At 40.9% G+C, this 20,125-nt stretch overlaps 2 protein-coding genes across 9 annotated transcripts in view; one reads left to right on the forward strand and one right to left on the reverse strand.

Annotated features, from left to right (window-relative positions):
• CDCA7L (cell division cycle associated 7 like) overlaps positions 1-8,245 on the forward strand; it is a 58,492-nt gene extending 50,247 nt beyond the window's left edge. For all 5 annotated transcript variants that reach the window (XM_082193974.1, XM_082193973.1, XM_082193976.1 and 2 more), the window contains 6 exons: positions 416-490; positions 1,526-1,711; positions 2,793-2,924; positions 5,484-5,633; positions 5,834-5,970; positions 7,698-8,245. In XM_082193974.1, coding sequence (XP_082050100.1) covers positions 416-490; positions 1,526-1,711; positions 2,793-2,924; positions 5,484-5,633; positions 5,834-5,970; positions 7,698-7,728 — 711 coding nt within the window. In that variant the 3' untranslated portion in view covers positions 7,729-8,245. The remainder of the gene's footprint in view (positions 1-415; positions 491-1,525; positions 1,712-2,792; positions 2,925-5,483; positions 5,634-5,833; positions 5,971-7,697) is intronic.
• Positions 8,246-8,577: 332 nt separating this feature from the next.
• The window catches only part of DNAH11 (dynein axonemal heavy chain 11), a 147,605-nt gene continuing 136,057 nt past the window's right edge, over positions 8,578-20,125 (reverse strand). For all 4 annotated transcript variants that reach the window (XM_082193867.1, XM_082193866.1, XM_082193868.1 and 1 more), the window contains 7 exons: positions 16,073-16,192; positions 12,936-13,178; positions 11,377-11,559; positions 11,185-11,300; positions 10,645-10,757; positions 9,773-9,913; positions 8,578-9,035 (listed from right to left, as the gene is read on the reverse strand). In XM_082193867.1, the coding sequence (XP_082049993.1) occupies positions 8,788-9,035; positions 9,773-9,913; positions 10,645-10,757; positions 11,185-11,300; positions 11,377-11,559; positions 12,936-13,178; positions 16,073-16,192 (1,164 nt within the window). In that variant the 3' untranslated portion in view covers positions 8,578-8,787. The remainder of the gene's footprint in view (positions 9,036-9,772; positions 9,914-10,644; positions 10,758-11,184; positions 11,301-11,376; positions 11,560-12,935; positions 13,179-16,072; positions 16,193-20,125) is intronic.

The following is a 20,125-nucleotide window of genomic DNA, read 5'->3' on the forward strand; positions in this document are numbered from 1 at the left end:
TCCATGTTTGGATGTCAACAAGCTAAGTTAATCTAAAACAGAAGAACTTTTTTGGGGTGCATATTCTGTGGCATACAGCTTTATTCAAAGGAAGCACCACATTACAGTATCTTCTCCTTTCAAGTTAATGACAAAACCCATCCACACTGGATTAATACGTGGAGTCATTGCAATTTTGAAAATGCGCACTTTAATTTTGGTATTTTGAAAACACACTTTGAAACTGAACAGCTATAAACAGATTTACTTTCTTAAGATGTAGCATTACAGGACTTATAATTTCACATCAAAGAAACCATAATAATTTACACAAAGAAACAGAAAAACTAGAAAAAAATGAAAATTGCAAAGGACAATACATATATTAAATATTTATCTATACAGAAGAAATTCAGTGTCATTTTTCTCATTTCAGCTTGCTCAGTTATTAGCGGAACTGAATTCTATACCCGACTTATTTCCAGTGAAAACCCCTACCTCAACTCCTTCGGTAAGTATCAGTAAATACTTTTGGGAAACCTGCAATGCACTGCTAAGATTGGCTGTGTGGCTTTCTTTCTGTATTTTCCAATAGGTGCTACCCCCACCCCCCCAGTGATACCGATAAGAACGGCTTCTTAGGAGACATTCTGGACTTAGATTTTCAGGCCAACATTAAAAACAAATATCATGTCTGTTACGAAGTTTGTGCATACAGAAATACCAGCTTTTCCCTGCCCTTCATATACACATGACTAGGAAATTATTGGGCTCTCACTAGTGTATTTTGTGACTTTTCCCTTCCAGTTACTATACAATTGCATTCTTTCATAACCAGCTTTATGTTATATGCATTTATTCTGTTTAGGAGATTCAGAAAGAATAAATGTGTTTAACCCCCCCCCCCTGCAAATTAACTGAAGGGTATGAAGAGCAACTTCGTACAGTTTTGTGCACCTCCTTTTTACACTACAAAAATTGCTACTGTAGCATTAACAGCCACAAGAAAAGGGCCAAGTTAGACATAATGATGAACTTTGTGAGCGGATCTCCATCTCAGACTTTTATAAAAAGCAACCATGGAGCAGTGGGATTAGCCCTCCCCCTCCTAGGACATTATCCTTTAGAATATATCTACTTATCAATTGGGGGAAAAACATGCAAATGCTGTTAGGCATTGCATGTGTTTCCAGTTGAGGCAAATAGCAGCTTTGAAAAGGAGAGCATGGCTGAAATGTTCAGTGGAGAAAGGGGTTAATCCCTTCCCCCAGGATCCCAAATCAGGATGGAGGAGCGCAGCTGCTATTTGTAGAAGTGTAAAATGCATTTGTGCTATCAATTGTAGTTTGGTCCAAATAAGTTCATTATATATGTGGAGATTGGCACTGTGGTATAAAACAAGACCCTCAAAAGGGTGAATTTGGAAAGGTTAAAGAAGTTGCATCTATTCGTTAACACAAACAGGTAAAGGCACTACTGCAGCTATGTTCTACAAAATTAAAACAGACCTATGGTGACTCATTAAAACGCTCCTGTTTTTTTCTAGAAACAGAAGAAAATGCCAAGGAGAATGTTTTCAGAAGGCCAGATAGAGCGTCGAACAAACCCAACCAGAAATGCTCGCCCCCCAGAGAAATTTGCCTTGGAAAACTTCACTGCTTCTGCAGTCAGATTTGCAGAGCAGCTTAACAGTTTCAGACAACAAAAGCTCTTAAAGAAAAGACTAAAAGGGGTACATACCGGACTAGTTCAATTTTTAGTTTGTGTTGCTTTTAGAAACCACCTCACCTAACCCCAGAGTATTTTTGGTAACATGGACTGGAACACTAAGGGCAAAGTGATCTGAAAACAAGCTAGTATTTTATTGCAGCCAAATAGAATAGGCTGTGGTGTGTGCTTGGTAGCAATTTGTGTTTGGTGCCTATGAAAGTATCTCTGGTTTGCAAATGGGTCTCAAAAGGTTGGTGATTGGATTAGTTCTTTTTGGGAGGGGGGGTTAGTTCATTTGTTTTTATTATAAGCTATAGAAAATAATGGATGCTGTAAATGAAAAACCAGTATTATACATTATAGTAGATCAAATATAATATTTTTATTCCTATATGTAGTATGTATTGTATTTTAAAGAAAGGCAATATGAATCCTAAAATACTGCTCATGAGGGGAGGGGAATATTCTACATTTTTGTAGCACAGTTTGGAATGGAATATCTATATATGTAACGTGCACAAGATAGGAAAGAAATGAGACTCCTCCTTTCTAGAGTGATAAGGTTAGGAAGTGAGGCTGAGCAGAGCACAAAGAGTATAGGGAGCTTCTTGTTTTTATTTAAGTTGAGTTCTAAGCAGATAATTTGAGGAGGAAAGGAAAAAGCAGCACACTGAGTTGCAGGGGAAACACCTGCATGAATAATGAGAGGGATTGCTCTCTCATATATATATATATATATATATATATATATATATATATATATGCAGGTTTTGGTGTCTTCGGGTGTCTTCCCGTGTAAGAGTCGGGGTGTCTGTGCGACGTTTCGACGAGGTCTCACTCGTCATCTTCAGGCTGGTGCCTGAAGATGACGAGTGAGACCTCGTCGAAACGTCGCACAGACACCCCGACTCTTACACGGGAAGACACCCGAAGACACCAAAACCTGCATTCCTGTACCCGTGAAAATCTACGAAAGCAAATATATATATATATATATATATATATATATATATATATATATATATATATGGTTTTTATTGTTCTTAAAATAGTGGAGCATAAAGTCATTGGTTTAGAAACGCTGATGTGAGTTTCTTTCATAGAACAATTTGGGGACACCTAAAAGACGAAGATCATCAAAATACTGTTCAAACCGAACAGTTGAAGATATTACAGACGAAGAGTTAGAAAACATTGCAATAACAGTTAAAGATAAAATCTACGATAAAGTCCTGGTAGGTGCATCTCTTCTTCTTGGGTTTGATGAAACTAATTTTTTGAGCACATGTAATGCTTGAGATTAAGCTATTTTGACTTCTTTAGTTTCTTTACATGGTGTTAAAATTTATGTAGTAATTAAATTGCCACAGCACTGTTTGTATTGATTTAGATGTGTCCTTTCCTGCTGACTGCATGTAGAAGACACCCAGTAAACAGTGGGAGCCTGTAAACCCACTTTTAGGAGGGTCATGTGGCACCAGACCAATGGTACCAGGCATCTCCTGAGCTTCTACCCTCATTTATTTTTTGCCTTGCTGTCGGAAAAAGAATTTCTTAGCCTCCAGGCTTGGGGTGGAGGCTGTCGTGTGGAAGGATGTTCTAGGAAGTGTTGAATGGATTATGAGAGAGCTTATTGGCTCTTAATGGCTCTTAACATGTTTTTGTGTGTGGACACTATGACAAAGTGCGGCAGAACAGACAGGGCAGGGCGTGCTTCTGATATCCATCAATGGACTTGCCAACCCGGTCAGGGTATTAATAGAAAAACAAATGTCTTTCTATTAGCCTTTTAAAATTTTTATTTTTAATTTCAAGTAACAAAACATGCCCACACAGGGAAACAAATCAGTTGTTTTACAGAAAAGACAGAAAAATAATAGCTGATGGTGTAGTTTTAGGCGTTCCAAGAAAGGCAATCGAATGCTGACATATATGTATAGCTTTTCGATTGGTTATGCGCACCAAACATCAAAGGAATTGTGTTTATGTAGTATGTTCTAGAGAGATGTTTTCAAAGAAGGAAGTTTGTGTGGGTTTTGAGACACCCTCTTTTATCAAAAATAATCATTAAGTACAAGATGTAAGCTACCACCTTTACCTTGTTTAAATGAATGCAGTAATGTAAAAGTTTCATCCAGAAATTGTTCTTGTCAGGTGTTGCGAACATAAATAGAGCATAATATTGAACAGGAATAATCAAACAGACCTTTGAGGAAGATAAATCTTACATTAGGGTCACTTAGTATGTCTTTTAACTGAAAATCAAGTTTGAGAGAAACCCAGATTGCTGACCTCCTTGCATTTTGGAAGCGCCTTGTGAGGTGTACCATTCCAACTCTGCTTTGGAGAAAGGATTTTGTATCAGTGTTTTTGTTGTTGTGTGTCTTGTTAAAAAATAAGGTCGGGGTTATCTTGCTCTAAAGCAGACCATACCCTTTTAACTGGCTTACCCAGGCCATTTACATTACATTACTGCAATTAAGTATGGCACTGTCAGAGGTGTAGCAAGGTCAGTGCAGATTTTTTTTTGTCACCCCCCTCACATTGGGGTACTCAGGGTAGGCTTGGGAGTCGTGGGTGCGTGGTGCGCCAAATGTCACCCCCCTCAGCGATGACACCTGGGGAGGCCCGCACCCCCCTTCCTACGCCTCTGGGCACTGTAAGGTTAATTTAAAATTATGCAGCCTGTACCAGACAATATATCTATTGCATCATAGTAATTTCAGTGTTATCATATTCCATCAGCACAAAATAAATACCGTGGTACCGCCGGTTGCGAACTGGATCCGTTCTGGAGGTCCAGCTGTATCCCAAAGGTTTCACAACTGGAGAGACCACTTCTGCGCATGCCGCGAAACACTTCCGGGTTTGCCGCTTTTGGAACCCGAAGTTTACGTTACCTGAGGTTCCACTGTATGCTTTGAATTCCCAAAAGGGAGTAACTTCAACATTCAAACTCCTTCCCAACAGAATAATTCCTGCATATGTTGGCTGAAAGTATAATAGTCTGTCTTTTCCTTCATGAGCCAAAGGCTCATGAGCTAGGGTGCAATTGGAGGATGTAAACATTAACCACCTCCCCACAGAAGCAGAAACTGTTTTACATTATGTTGCTAACAAAATAAGAGAATAATAGGCCAATTCTTGTCTTGTTTTGGTTATAGAGCTCATAGCTCTTGGGAAGACTTAGTTAGTAATTTCAGTGGCACCAGACAGAGAAGTCATCTTTGTGCTGGTGGTTTATTCCCTTTTTCCCATTTGTTGACTGTCCTTTTCTGAATTCTGTCTCCTCCCCTTCTCTCAGTTGTTTGATTGCAGTCCCAGTTGATTTAATAATTTTGTAGCTTCCGGTTGTGTGGAGACCGCTTTAGTTACTCCTTCGTAAGTTTTTAGGAGTTTGAATGGGTAACTCCATCAGTACCTTATGCCTGTTTCACAGAGTGCTGTGTTGTAAATCTTCAGTTCACATCTGCAATTTCAGCATTCCTGGGCAGAGATGTCTACCATTGAATTTTCTATTATGATTTTTTGCAGTGTTCTTAACTTTTGATATAAGTCAGACTTTAACTTATGAAGGAGCTAAAGCGAACAATGATGTTTCTCAGGGGCTTAGCATTTTTTTGTTTGGGATGGAGTGCTCCTGCGTATTCTCTTGATGAGTGGGCAGGGGGTGGGGAACCTAGTTGCACTAGCAGTAATATTGTGAAATTCTGTAGAAGCATCAAGAAGTCTACTGTGTTGATTTCCAAACACTGTTCTTTTATATAATTCTCTTCTTACTGTGCTCATGCTAGGGAAGCACGTGCCATCAGTGTCGACAGAAGACTATCGATACCAAGACAGTTTGTCGTAACGAAGGCTGTGGGGGTGTGAGGGGACAGTTCTGCGGACCATGCCTACGTAATCGCTATGGAGAAGATGTGAAAGCAGCACTTCTAGACCCAGTAGGTATCTGAACTGTTCAGGTTGGGGGATATCACTGTATTGTCAAGCGACTTAAATTATGGGAGCTCTCGTAGATGCATTGCTAGCATACGAGTCTTAAAAAGCATGATATCCTTGTGTCTCTACCTCCCTTCCTGTTTCTGTGCTAAGCCAGAGCACCTATATTTGTTGACTAAATGAATGCCCCTTTCTCTCTAAGGACTGGTTCTGCCCTCCGTGCCGTGGGATCTGTAACTGCAGCTACTGTCGCAAACGTGATGGTCGTTGTGCCACAGGAATGCTCATTCACTTGGCAAAGTTTTACGGTTATGATAATGTAAAAGAATATCTTGAAAGGTAGGAAGCTATTGGAATTTTATATCAGTGGTATGCATCCAGATTTTGTTTGGATTTACACAGGTGATAAAAGCTACACAGGGTTAGGGTTAGGGATAAAAGCAAGAAACTGAAACACAGAAGTACACGAGGAACCACTGAACTTTGGTATTTTGAGAATATGGCAGGTAACAAAGAACTTCCCAGTCAGTAACTGAACTATATGTGTTTCATAGTCTGTTCATTACATCCCAAACAGAACTTAATCCACCCCACATGATGAGATGTGATCGCTTGATGTGTAGAGACACTCTCATCTCAAAGCATGAGTTCTGCTTTGGAAGTACACATAAGCATGAGTTGCTTGTGGATTTTCCATAAATTCTGAAGTTAGCCTACTTATTTGAATGTCTATTTGTGTTTGTACCTAAACTCATCTTGATTAGAGGCACCGTATTTTTCGCTCTATAGGACGCACCTTGTTTTAGAGGGGGAGAACATGAAAAAAAATTCTCCTCCTCTCTGCTCAGCGCCCCCTCAGTGAAGTGGCAGCCCCTTCTAAAACAAGGTGCGTTCTGTGCGTTCAACGAAGCCTCAGGGGCGCGGTGGGAGTTCCTTTCGACCTGCTCTTTGGGGCTGGCGGGGGGGAAGTGCTGCTTCCCTGCCAGCAAGACTCTCCCGGCTTCAGCGAAAGGAACCCAAAGCCTGCGGAGATCAGTGGGAACTCGCGCTGCGCTCTGAAGGCTTCAAGCGGCTATCCCTCAAGTGTGAGGGGGTCAGTGCGCACCGACCCCTCTCGCTCTCCAGGCCTTAGGGATAGCCGCCTGAAGCCTTTGGAGCGCAGCACGAGTTCCTGCTGCGCTCCAAAGGCTTTGGGGTTAGCTGCGCAAAGCCTCTGCAGGGCAGTGGGTGAAGGCACCCCGCTGCCCTGCGGAGGCTTGAAAGGCTGTCCCCAAAGCCAGAACAGAGAGACGGAGCGCTACGCAGTGTCTCGCTGTTCTAGCTTGGGGATGCCGGGGCTTTATGGGGAAACCCCGGGCTTCAGCCCCGACACTGATTTGATTCAAAAAATCTTTTTACTTGTTTTCCTCCTCTAAAAACTAGGTGCGTCCTATAGAGCAAAAAATACGGTAGCTTGTTATTTTGGGGCAGAATTGGATGAAATCTGCAGACAAGTTGCCCTTCTGAGGGAATGAATCCAACCAAATTTTAGAAGGATGGCTGAAGTGCTTTTCCTGCAAGGGCAGCCTTTACATTTTTGGGGTGGAGGAAGGAACCCGGCCCTGTGAGATACCGGAGAAAGCGGTCACCTCCTCCTGTGCTGAGGCAGCCCCATGAATGCTCTGTTCATGCAGCTGCCGCCTTGGCCACGGGGAGGGGGGGGGCGGCCATCCTCTTCCCCCTGGGAGAAAGGGGGAGCCTGTCCAGCTGCCCCAAGGTAGTTGAGTCACAGGTGGGTGGCTTCATTAAACTGCTCCGCTGAGGGGCATGCACATCAGCAGAGCAGTTTCACAAAGCCCCCGCTAGCTGAAAGTGGGGGGACTTGATCAGCTGAGAAGCGGACTTTTGAAGGAAGGCTGCTTCTCAGCTCATCAAGTCCGAGTGGGGGCTTGTGTTCCACTGAGCTGCATGCCCTTCAGTGGTATGGTGGCAGAGGGACGCGGGAGCGGTGATTGCTTAATCTACGATATATCACCATCACACTCTGCCCCTCATAAAACAGTCCCATTCTGCTTTTTCTTTTTCAGCTTGCAAAAGCAACTTGCTGAAGCTGACTGAAAATACCGGATTGCAAACCTTCTCAACTTTTCTTTCCTTTTTGTACTTAATCAGAGTTTTACTACAATGATGTTTATAAAATATAGGACAGAAGTCATTACTTTTAAAAACAGATATTGTCCATATGACAAAGATTTCTCAGGAAAGTACCTGCTAAAGGAATCTGTGTTGTACATTATTTGTCACAGTATGCTGCAAAAAACTTTGGAGACTAAAACAGCTTCCATTCATTTCTATGGAGGTTTTTTTGCTGCTTAGACTCCAGCTGCCAATGGTTTAATATTCTACATAGCTGCAGCCCATTGCTTTTAAAAAAGGGATGAAGCACCTGTATTCCGTCAGTTGTTGGACTACAACTGCCCTTATCGCTGACAATTGAGTCAGGAGTCCAGCAACACAGCAGGGCGACAAGTATTTCAGAAACAGTGCTAGAGAGAGAATTCCTAGCATCCTACTGTTTATTATTTCAACTGCAACAAATCTCTTTGGCATATTAAACTAAACCTACCCCAAAATATTAATTCCCATATAAGTAGGTGTTACTTCAAAAGCTTTTGAACTCCTGGGGGCCACCGTTCCAAGTTAGTCAGCACCCATACGCCCTGGCCAGGATACGCATATCCTTCTACACAGTCACGTGCATGCAGGTTGCAAGAACTGCAAAAGGAGATCGAACGTGGTGCAGACAGGCAGTTGATTGTGGCAATAAGATGACCACTTTATACACTGGAGTATTTAACCTAAGGTTTATTTTAATATATTTTTATATTGATGTTAAAATTATCAGGACAGCACATTTCTTGAGATACACATCCTTTAAAAGAATTTTTTTTTTTTAGTACCTCTGCCTACAAACGATGTTTCAGGTGTAAGTTGCACACACTGTTAAATTACTCATCTGCTTTTGAGATGTCTAGTTGTAGGTGCATTTTTATGTTCTGCATATTAGAGAGCTTTGATATCAAGCAGTGTGTCACTATCCCTAGGGCTGCATGTGATAACGCCAAGCAGTAATACATAATATACCATAGCAAAGGCTGGGCTAGAATTTTGTACCTGCTAAACTGCCAGAAGCAAGGCTACTCCAGCAAGCACCCACTTTGCTGGCTTTTCTTTGCTTTTGAGGTTAAAAGTCCAGACATATGTAGGCCCTCTAATTTTCGTCTTGTAAACTGGGCATTTATAAATGTTTTTCGTTTCTTGCCTGTCTGCTGGGATGGCTCTTACAAAGATGACTGGCATCGCTGGAGTCAATTCCTTTAGTCGGGCTTCAGCTATGACTCCAGCTTGAATGTCCCATCTAGCTCCTGTAACCAGAGAAACACAGTTTTTTACTTAAATTTTAAAAAGAGTAGTTTAAGAGAATACCATTGAATGTATCTCTGGGAGTTATATCACTAGTATAGTAAACACAGCCATAGCATAATGCCAGGCATGTGCTGACTCGCAGATTTTTGGAATACTGTAGAGAATATTGGGAGTCTTTATATCTTCAAGTAAGGACCTATAGAATTGCGTGGAAGGTATCTCAGCTAATATAAAATGCTGCATAATAGTAGTGAATTTAACAATAAAACAGTAGTATGTAATTTTGTTTTGTAAGGGTAGCCAGTGTGGTGCCTCCAGATGTTAGTGGACTACAGTTTCTATCATTCGTGACCATTCTGGGTCATTAATTGCCAGAGGGCACAATAGTGGCTACCACTGGTATAAGACATCTGGTATTCTGTTGAGACAGTGGGTCAAGCTATTGAGTGTGGCTTTTTCAGAGAAGATTGCTAGCACCTCATTTCATGTAAGCTTTCGAAATTAGAACAGCAGAAAAGAATATAAACTTGATTTCTCACTCTTTTGTACCATTTGGGCTGCACAGCACCCTTGAAGGAAAAAAGACAAGTGTTTAGACCTCCAACAGCTTCTGGATTGCAACATTGGTACTTCTTGTATACTTTCATTTTCTGTGTCTGACACATTTCATGAGTGGGTGCCTAAATCTACATTTCATTTTTGAGTCAATAATGTTTACAGACTCTAGTAAACTTACCTTCCATAAAAAGGCCAAATATATATGCCCCTTCTCTTGGTGGATGACCATAGTCCTCTCTACTTTTTTTGGTAACATCTGTAGTCAGACACATCTTATCCAGAGACCAGTTGTTCTTCCGTGCCATGCTTTGCATAATGGCTTTCAAGGGGGGGAAAAGGGTTAGGTGGATGTATCATTTTATGGCTAAAAATTATGACTGTGGGTGGTGTGGGGTAATCTTAAACATAGCAAAGAACATATAATTAACCTAACTCTGCTGCAAGAATAAATCTACATTTTCTTTAAAAATTTGGGCCTATTGTTTTTTTGTGTCAGATTTTTGCAGAAGCAATGTATTCCTGAAATAAAATGATCCTAGATGCACAGTCATTTTGCAGTCTAGTTACATGCTTTGTACAGAAGTGAACTGCTAAACTTTTCTCGATTGTGGAAATAGTATTGTAATTAATAGAACCTAATTTAATATAATTTTAGTGCATTTTTAAGATAATATCTTAAATTATGCTGCCATCCTGGCTCTCATCCAAGTACTGATAAGGCCCCATGCCTGCTTATTATATTCAGCTGCATTACAGCTTTTGATACTTCTAGATCGTGCTATCTCAAGTATTACTTAAAGCATTACTGATTCAGTATGTCACTCAATTGTCAGTGCCTTGACTTACAGCATTTTAGCCCTGAGAAAGTTTTATAATGAAGTGCTCTCATTTGTTCCATCTGTGATACACTAGCACTTCATATTCATATTTCTTAAGAGCTAGTTACATTGGAAATTCCACAAAGGTAACCCTCAGTAAGCCATTATATAAAAATTGTAGCCCTACTGTGCGATCTAATTTACTTGACCTTTATAAGTCAATAGTACATACCAGTCAAAAAAGACTGAGGGTTAAAAAAGCCAGAAAGCCACACCACTGCAGGAAGTACTAGATCTTGTGTCCAGATATCAAGTTCTCGGCATCGCATGAGAAGGTCGTTAAACCTGAAGGAAAAGCAGCAAAGGGATCAACGTGTCATGAGAAGTGATAATTTAAAAAATAAAATTGTGATTTGCTAGCCTATAATCTATAGCCTTTTGTTGGTGGATTATTATTACTTCTCTTTAAGGGATTGTGCTTTCTTGGCAGACATGAAACTAATGAGTGGGGCAACTGTGCCCTCCTTTTGTATCTTTACCCGAGATGTAAGAATCCCGTCTTTCAATAATAATTGGAGGTACCCACTTTCCCTGCCTTTAGATGTATCCTGGAAAAAGAGGCCTCCCCCCCTCTTAAATCCTGAAACATTCATGATTAACATCAAAATGACACTGCTATGCAGTTATTGGTCAAACATGCTCAGTGTTTAACAGAATTGGAATCCTTGTTATGTGGAAGACAGGTAAAGTGAATGACTATGATTGAACATACCATTGGGCAAGGCTGTAAGTGGATGGATAAGCCAGTTTGGTCCATGCATCTGGCACCAGGTCATAAAACAGTGATGACTGGACAGCTTCCATGGTAACAGAAAACGTCAGCTCGCCCTAGACATTTGGAGGGAGAAAAATTAAATCCCAAGTTCTTTTAAATACATTTTCATAATAAATCTATTTCTCTTACTTTGAGACCGAGGTCTAGTTGTTTAAGCGACTTCCGTATCTCTTGAATGAGAATGTTCATCCTCTCACATTCTTGAAAACAAACAAGAATGTAAGGGCTCCGTATGGTAGATTTTTGCATGATTTCAGCCATGTTAAACTCCTCTGGCAACTTCTCCAGAATTTCATCCAGGACATTCTTCACCTTGAAACAAAAATACAAAGCAAAATCACCAGAAGTTGCTTGGCCACATGCACGTTCCCTTGAAAGTCCCTCCAGTACGTGCCCTGCAAGCCACTTTGTGTGCTTGTTTAGTATTTTGCTGCTGCTAATGCCCTGACCCAGCTACCTCTGAATCTTTGCTACATTGGCAGACTTCTTGCACAACACCAGATATAACCAACTCTGTAAAACAGGTTGTTGATGCTAGATGGGTGGAGGCAGAAGTTAAAGGCTATTTACTTGCAAAATTTATATATAACAAAAACATTTAAAATGGTTTGCATAAACCAACATAAATAAATCTTATCTGCTTTAAAACAAATATATGCATTAACGTGTCTGGGTAGGCTTGCCTAAACTAGTAAGCTTTTAGCAGGCTCCAAAAACAGCACAGCAAAGGTGGCCTGATATTATGAGGGACTTTCAAAGAGTAGAGGCAGTTGCACTGAGAGATTGATTCATTGCAAGTACAGAACGGACATTATGTGGCACTGCTAAAAGTGCCAGTTCAGCATTTAGAAGGGGGAGAACAAGCTAAGAAAGAGAAACTTGGATTAGAGTGTCCCAATTTCAAATTAAATTGTCTTCAATTTAATTTTTAATTCACTCATCACTCATGCCTTCTAATTCTGCAGTGTGGTATTGATAGATGCCACACTAAAGAAGCGGGCCACCCTACTAGCCAAAATGGAGTCTGCAAATGTACGAGCTCCTCCATCATTGCAATCATGCTAAGTAGGTATTTTACCTTACTGAAAGCTGTGTTTCCTAGTAGCTTTCTGTTTAGCTATGCATTATTCTGCACTATTGTAGAATCATAACCAGGGCCTCAGAAGGCTTATACACATTATCCTCCCCTCCCATTCCACACAACTGGGTGTTGATGGGCAGCACCCTTTTCACACAAGTAATTGACAGCATAACAGAAGGTGAAAAATTACTGCACAAGGGTGGTAATCATCCTGGGGTCTTTGTGAACTGGGACTAAGAACACATGGATTGTTCGCTTGCATTTCCTTCACTTGAGGGGGCAAGGCCACACCACCAACAAAGGACTAGCACTTCTCACAGGACAAGCACTCCAACTGAAAAAAATGTGATCTAAAAACTAATGGCCAATGTACTGTCAGTGCTGAATTTTCCTGTGTTGAAACCTGTTCTGGTTTTTTATTAAGTCTGGCTGGAACCTGGGGAAGGAGGGATTCACAGAGATTGTTGTACGTTCTTTATGACCATAATGGCAAAAGGTTTTTGCCCAAAGGTAAGATTCATTCAAGCTTCCTCCTACACAGCAAGCCATGTATTGAGGTCGAAATAAGCCTATGGAACTAAGATTTTGCAGAGTACCGTAATCTCACCTTTTCTTCTACTGACTGTCCTGATACCTCTCCAGCAAGTAGATTTCTGGGTTGCATTTCCAAGAGTGTTTTGAAAAGGTTTTCTGACAGAACTGTCAAGAAATCTATCTCGGCATTCGGGTGAAGACCATACAGTACAGGGTTTTCAAGTGGAAGCATTTCATCTATATACTTGTGGTATCCTGAGTAATCCAAATTGGGAGGAGCAAGGAAACCTGGAGCCAATGCAAAGTCGCCTTCAAGCTGTAGTTGATGGGAGGGAGGGGAAATAAACGACGTTGAGTATTCATTTTGCATATTTCAGACAATCTGGTCTTTAAAAACTCAAGATGTCTTTAAGCAGTGTCAATTCATGGGACACACCTTTGATGACAGCAGCAGACTAAGAAACAGATGAAACACAAGGCTGGATTCTTCTCAATAGTTGTGCTAGTGGGAGTTACTGCAATGAATCCTGCTCACACAATCGAGCTTTCCCCTGTCCTCCGCGTGTGCCCCCCACAATTGGCTCTGAGGGATTGTGAAAATCCCCAGAACAGCAGGGGCGGTGGCAGAGAAGAGGGGAAGAGATATGCTTGTTCTGATGGAATGACATTACTAGCATGATTCTGAATTCCACCCCTAATTTCCACACCCCCTTCTCCATGCCACAGGAACTTCTGGTCCATGTTTTTCAGTGCTTATGCAAAACTACCACCTATGCACAGGAGGAAGGAATCAGAAAACTTGGGGTAATTTTTAGATTGGCCCAGGAAAAAAACCTAAGGGGGGGGAGACCAACTTAAATAGCCCAATGATGACTCGATATCCATGGAATGTTTATGCGGGGGGTGGGGGGTGTGTGTGACAACCAGGAACTAGGAGGAGCTGAATAGATTGGCTTGAAAGAAGTGCGCACATGAAGGCAGGCATGCCCAGTGGGGCCTGCCACAGCCACGGGAATGTCCGGTGGGAAAGCTGCAGCCTGCACCCCTCTTGAAATTCTTTTGGGGGGCTCCTCAGCCCCTCCCAGATGGTGCCCCTGACCAGGCTCCAATTCTGTTGGCACAGAGGATCCCAGGTTTGCTGAGGGAGAGATTGGGCTCAAGCTGTTGAAAACAAACGTTCTAAGCAAAACCTAGAAGTCTACAAACCCTATTCTGCCATAGATGAATGGCAACTCCACCTGTTATGGCTGTGAAAAAAATGTGTATATTTGATGTGTTATATGTGCATTTTTTACACAGCCATGTACGGTAGATGCTTTCAGGAAACCTGGCTGTCAGGTTTCTCAAAGACATCCTCACGTTATGTGCTTGCTGATGAGAAACCCCAGTATTTCCCCACTGTAATCAAAATGCACCTGCCTGCATGGCCTTGTGCATGTAGCGCTTCTGCAGTCTGATCCCTAACAGGAGTGTGGTAATTACCAATCTGCAGCAGAACTGTAGGGTGCGGGCATATAAAGGGAAAAACAAAAAAGTCAACCCAACATTTCTGGGTTGTTTTTTGGGGGGTGTTTTTTAAAAAAAAACTTACAGTAGGAATTCCTTCAGTTTTGAACCTGCATTTTTTGAATATTTTGAAAGAATAATATTTTCCTTATCGTCAGTTCACACTTTGTGTAAACATTTTATATCTGCTATAATTAGGGCTATTTTATTACTGAAGGGTGCAATCCTATGGATCCTGAGAAGGCACCCATCCTCACTTTGGACATGGACAGCTTAGGATAAGGCAGTTCAATCACTTCCACCACCCAACAGCTTTGGGTTAAAATATTTAGGGCTGCAATCCTGCCTATCTATCTAGCCATCAATCAGCAGTGTTTTATTTGGTTAAATATATGCCTAGTCCCATTTAAGTGCTTCACAAAATGCATGATCTATTGACTACCTTAATGATTAAATGCAACTTTAACCTGTTAACAAATGCAAATAAATATATGCAAATATAAATTCAAATAAACATGCCAGATCCCAGTTAGGCATAAAACTAAGACAAATGTGGTATATCCATTGGCCATTGCTTACGTTTACCTTGTCTGTCAATGAAGGAATTTTTGTTTCTTTTGGTATGCTTTGCAGGAGACCATTGTTCAATTGAACCGAAATGAATTATCTTGTTTCTGAATATGTAAGTAGACCTGCACCTAGGGTTAGTTAACTAAGAGCACCTAATTCACACCATTTCTTTCAGGTTCTGTACCTGTATTTGACACATATTTGAATGAAAGTTCAGGCTTTTGAAGGTTAATGGACTGCCTGGTCTAGAAATAGTAATTCTTATCCATGGGCTAGATGCAGAGGAGGTACCAGCGGAATAAGCTTCCCATATGTCCCCTTGACCTTAACTGTCATTTAGAGAAATCAGCTTCCATGGAGGTCAGAAGTACAGTAGTGTTTATCCTTCCCATCTCCATGGTAACTCACTCCTGGGTCTTCCAATTGACTTCCAATTGTGCTAAACTGAATGTGGCTTTGTGACACATGAAAACCTAGTCATTACAGAGTGAATAGATGCAAGCAAACTCACTTCACTTCAAACCACTGCACACACTTCCAACTGCGGAATCAATGGGGGGAAATGGAATGTCCTTAGGGCTATCTATGTTGCATAGCAGAAATGATCTTTTGATGCTCTACTTGCCATCCCCTACTGCCTCTAGATAAATGGTTAACTTTTGGAAAAGACAGAACAGCTAGGTTGCTATTCCATCTGGGCATTCTTAAACCCCAGTGAAACTGATTGCATTATGTAGAAATGATTCTGGCCTAGATTACACTTTTGTGCCACAACCCTAAGGACACTTATCTAGAAATAAATTCCATCAAAACCATCTGTATTTACTTCTAAACACACTTAAGATTGTGATGTGCCTTTTAAGACCAGAATGTATTGCTTGCCAATGTCGCTAATGCAAGTGGAAGAGAATCTTCGTTGGAAGGGACCTCAAATGGTCTGTCAAGCTGCCAGTGCGGGAAATCTACTGCTACAGAATCCCTGGAAGGTGTCTCTGCTTAAAAAAATCTCTAACAAAAGTGCCCACCAACTCCTGAGGCAGTCTGTTCCACTGTTGAACTGGTCACGCTGTAAGGAAGTTCTTCCTAACATTTAGTCTACAAACTTTTCCTCGTCTCCCCCAATCTATACATTACCAGAGAAGGGTTCATAAATTCTTCTAAATACGTGCGGCAGAGTCTGCGGTCCCAGTCATCAGTGATGTGTCCACCGTACATAATTTCACCAAAGAGATAACGCAAATCTTCCCAGGGAACCTATGGCATATAATGGAATGTGTAATTAAAGAACCAGTTAGTTTTCTAAGGAGGACACAGCTAAGTCACTTGGCATAGCTCTGGCATAATAAAACATGGATTTCATTAGCATGAAGTGCATCGTATTATCCCAAGAGTGGTGTGTATGTGTGTTTACAAGCACATAATCCTAATGGGACCACTGACACATTCTGCTACCACTGGTGGGTGGGTGGGCATATATGAAATAAACACAGGTAGAACAAAAACAAAAGTGGTAAAGAGTGGAGTCCAGTGGCTGTGAAACTCAATAAAAATTAAAACTTTTCAAGGCACCTGATTCTATCCTCTGCTTTCAGTTAAGAAAATTGCTTCCTTTTCCAGTGCTAATTAAGACAGCAAAGCTACAATGATTGTGTCACATCAACTACTGCTGCAGGGAATTATAACTTGCTCATCATAAAAGTGCACAGAATTGTCACTGGCTGTACTCCCCCCCTCCAATTTTGCAGCCATTGCTTAGAATTTTGCTCTCCACTCTTCCCATGTATAACACAATTCAGCTGAGAAAGTGGACTCTAATCCGCAGAAGCTTATACAACAATAAATTCTGTCAAGTCTTTAAGGTGCTACAAGACTTCGTTGTTTTCCTGTTTCAGAAGAAAGCTGTGTGGCAGCAGGGGATTCCTTTGAGAACAGTGACCATGCTTGAGTAGTACAGTGGTACCTTGCAAGACGAATGCCTCACAAGACGAAAAACGCGCAAGACGAAAGAGTTTTCCGTTTTTTTAGTCGTTCCGCAAGAAGAATTTCCCTATGGGCTTGCTTCGCAAGACGAAACGCCTTGCGAGTTCTTGCGAGTTTGTTTCCTTTTTCTTAAAACCGCTAAGCCGTTAATAGCCGCTAAGCCGCTAATAGCCATGCTTCGCAAGACGAAAAAAACGCAAGACGAAGAGACTCGCGGAACGGATTAATTTCGTCTTGCGAGGCACCACTGTATGCTAAACCATGGTATAGCAATATGTGCACAAACAAGAGAGAACTGTGAGTCTTGAGCTTGTGCTTTCCTTCCTCCCTCACAGCCAGGAGGCAGATTTTGGGAGATTTTTAATGGTTTCCCTTCAAGCCAGCTGGTTTGTTGCATTGTCAGCACCAGGGATTGCAGTTTATTCCCAACTGGTTTAGTTCAACAAGCTACCTTCCACCAGCTTGTTTTGAAATCGAGCAGTTAGTGATCAACCAAGATTCCTGGTATGGACAACAAGACAAGTCCAATTTAAAGGAGCCTAGGTTGGGTGGCTGGAGATTCTCAAGTTCTCCTTGAGGGAGGAGCCATGGCAGTGGAGAAGCTAGATGTTTGCTACAAGTCCTTCTTGCTAAACCATGTCCATGTACACCTCAACTTGCTAAACACAACGGATAATCCCTCACTATTAGTCATTTTGCCTGGATTGATGGAAGCAGAAACCCAAAACTACTGGAAGGCACACAATTGGAGAAGGTTGGTTTGGCATGATGTGTGGACATAGCCACTATGTGCGATGTGACATTCACACAAAAGCTCATACCAAAAACAAACTTAATTGGTCTCTGAGGTACTAATGAAATGATTTTTTTTATTATTAAATTTCAAGACTAACATGAGAATTTGTTTTTCTTATTATGCTTTGTAAAATAAATTTCAGAAGTTAACATGGATGCTTTCCAGCTATTTAATAATTGTGATTCAGTAAAACTGATTCATTTTTGTTTTGCCTATGTTCTCAGTGGTATTATTTATAAGCTATGCAGGCCCTGACAAATTGTGGGCGGTATGACTACTCTCAGAGGCATATGAATTTTCTGTTTTGGAGGGAAAGGGTTTTGCAAATCATACAGATCTCTGCAATCCAGAGATCAAAAAGACAATACTATATTTCAATATGTTATTAGAAATCTTGCAGGGGAAGGATGAAAAAGGCCCCAAACAGTGACAAAAATGTCAAAATATCACTGCTCAATGCCTAAAAAGTTACATTTCTAAAATAATTAAATTCATATTCTGTGTTGAGATAATTTCAGAACTGAATGAATTCTGGATTTTAAAAGTTCCTCAGAGAACAAACAAAATCAGTTTCTATAGAAGTCTCTTTAACAAATTACTTCAAAACCTTTATCTCAAGCTATACGTTTTTAAAGGTGAAATGCAACAGGAATTTGTGTGTTTTGTTTAAAACAATATATTCATGTGGTATTGGAGGGCTGATAAATTTAGCCTACATTATCAAAATAAGCTTGCCTCTATTTATCAAGGACACATTATTCAAGAACAAACAATTATTCATTGCTGCTATGTCGCATATTGAAATGAACTCAGGTTAGCAAAGTAATTCGCAGGGGCTAATAGTAGCCACTTCAATTTTATTTTAAACATTAAAACGTATTGCTGATGCTCTCTATCATTTTAAATGGCTGGAGACTTGAAGGTCATGAACAGTTGGCCACTCATCCTATTTCTTCTTTTGTCCTTCAAGCTTTTTCATAACACTTTATGCCATTTTATACTAGATCTTGCACACTAAATCCTACTATACCATTACCACCTAATCCAGACAATCTACCCCACCCCAAATAATCCCTACTCATGCAGTTGCTTGCTTTAGTTGGAAAGACTCTGGTGCTGGAGTTTATTCTGGACCAGCAGAAGACTACTGGATTAGGTCGATTGCTTTAGTACAGAGCAAAGTTCTCCAGCTTTTCAGAAATCAATAATAAAAGACTGAAGAAAGTGCAGTCAGCCGTCCCAAAGGTCTCATGGCCTTTGTAAAAGTAAGCAGCAAATGCCCCAAGGGGGCAAAACTACACAGAAGGAAATGTGTAAAGTGAAATTGATCATGTAATTAGAGAAACAAGTTTAATAGAGAAGATTTGTACCAGCCACATTAGGGCTGCACAAAGTTATGGATTAGAAGTAGGCTGCCCGATATTTAGTAGGCTCCAGTAGCATGTTTTGTAACCCTACTCTGCAATACAGTAAATGTCTAAAATGCATATATTATATTACAGGAAAAGTAAAAGGCAGTCAAGTGGCACATGAGAAGTACAATGCAGTAAAGGAGAAAAGTACTAAGGGGCAGTGGTTTGGAACAGACAAAGTTCAATCGTAATGAGAAATGAAACTTAGTCTAGTATACATTGCTTAAACAACATTGTAAACTATGGCAGTAATCCTATAGCAACTTACCTGGGAATAAGCCCCAGTGAATTTCTGCATATACAGGACTGTGCTTGTAAAACCAGTTTTGCAGTCATTAACTGTGATGTTGGTGGGCTCATTCCAATGATTTGGAAGCAAAATATGACCACAGACAAACAAACTGAAGTTTTCCAAATATAGGAGGGAACTAAGGGAGCCAGATGCAAAAAAAAAAAAAAGGGGGGGGAGCAGGCCTTCTGCACCTTGCATAGTTATGGAGAAGAGGGAAGTGCATGTTGCTTGTCATGACAAGGTACACCTGCTGAAACTCCCTCTTCTATAGAGTTATTAAAGGAGCAGGAGCCCTGTTTACATGTGGGTACCCTAGAGGGAACCCAGAGATACGAAGCAGTAGACAGCATGGGGAGATGCTGCTGCTCACTTGACCTCTAGTCAGTTGCCTTGCTGCTACTTACTAGCAAACAGAGAAGGGGGGTGAAGCAGCAGGGAGGTCAGCACAGTGCAAAAGCGCTGATGGAGACAATCCGACATGCCTCTTGGTGAACGTGCACTGCATCAACTTCCTTGTCCTCTGCCTTCTAGTAAGCAGCAGCTACATGACTAAACAGAGGTATAATAATAATAATAATAATAATAATAATAATAATAATAATAATAATTTATTGCTTATACCCCGACCATCTGGCTGGGCTTCCCCAGCTACTCTGGGCGGCCTCGAACAAAATATTAAAATACAGTAATGCATCAAACATTAAAAG

The sequence above is a fragment of the Podarcis vaucheri genome (assembly GCF_965113315.1).
Source record: "Podarcis vaucheri genome assembly, chromosome: 12".
NCBI classification, from domain to species: Eukaryota; Metazoa; Chordata; class Lepidosauria; order Squamata; family Lacertidae; genus Podarcis; species Podarcis vaucheri.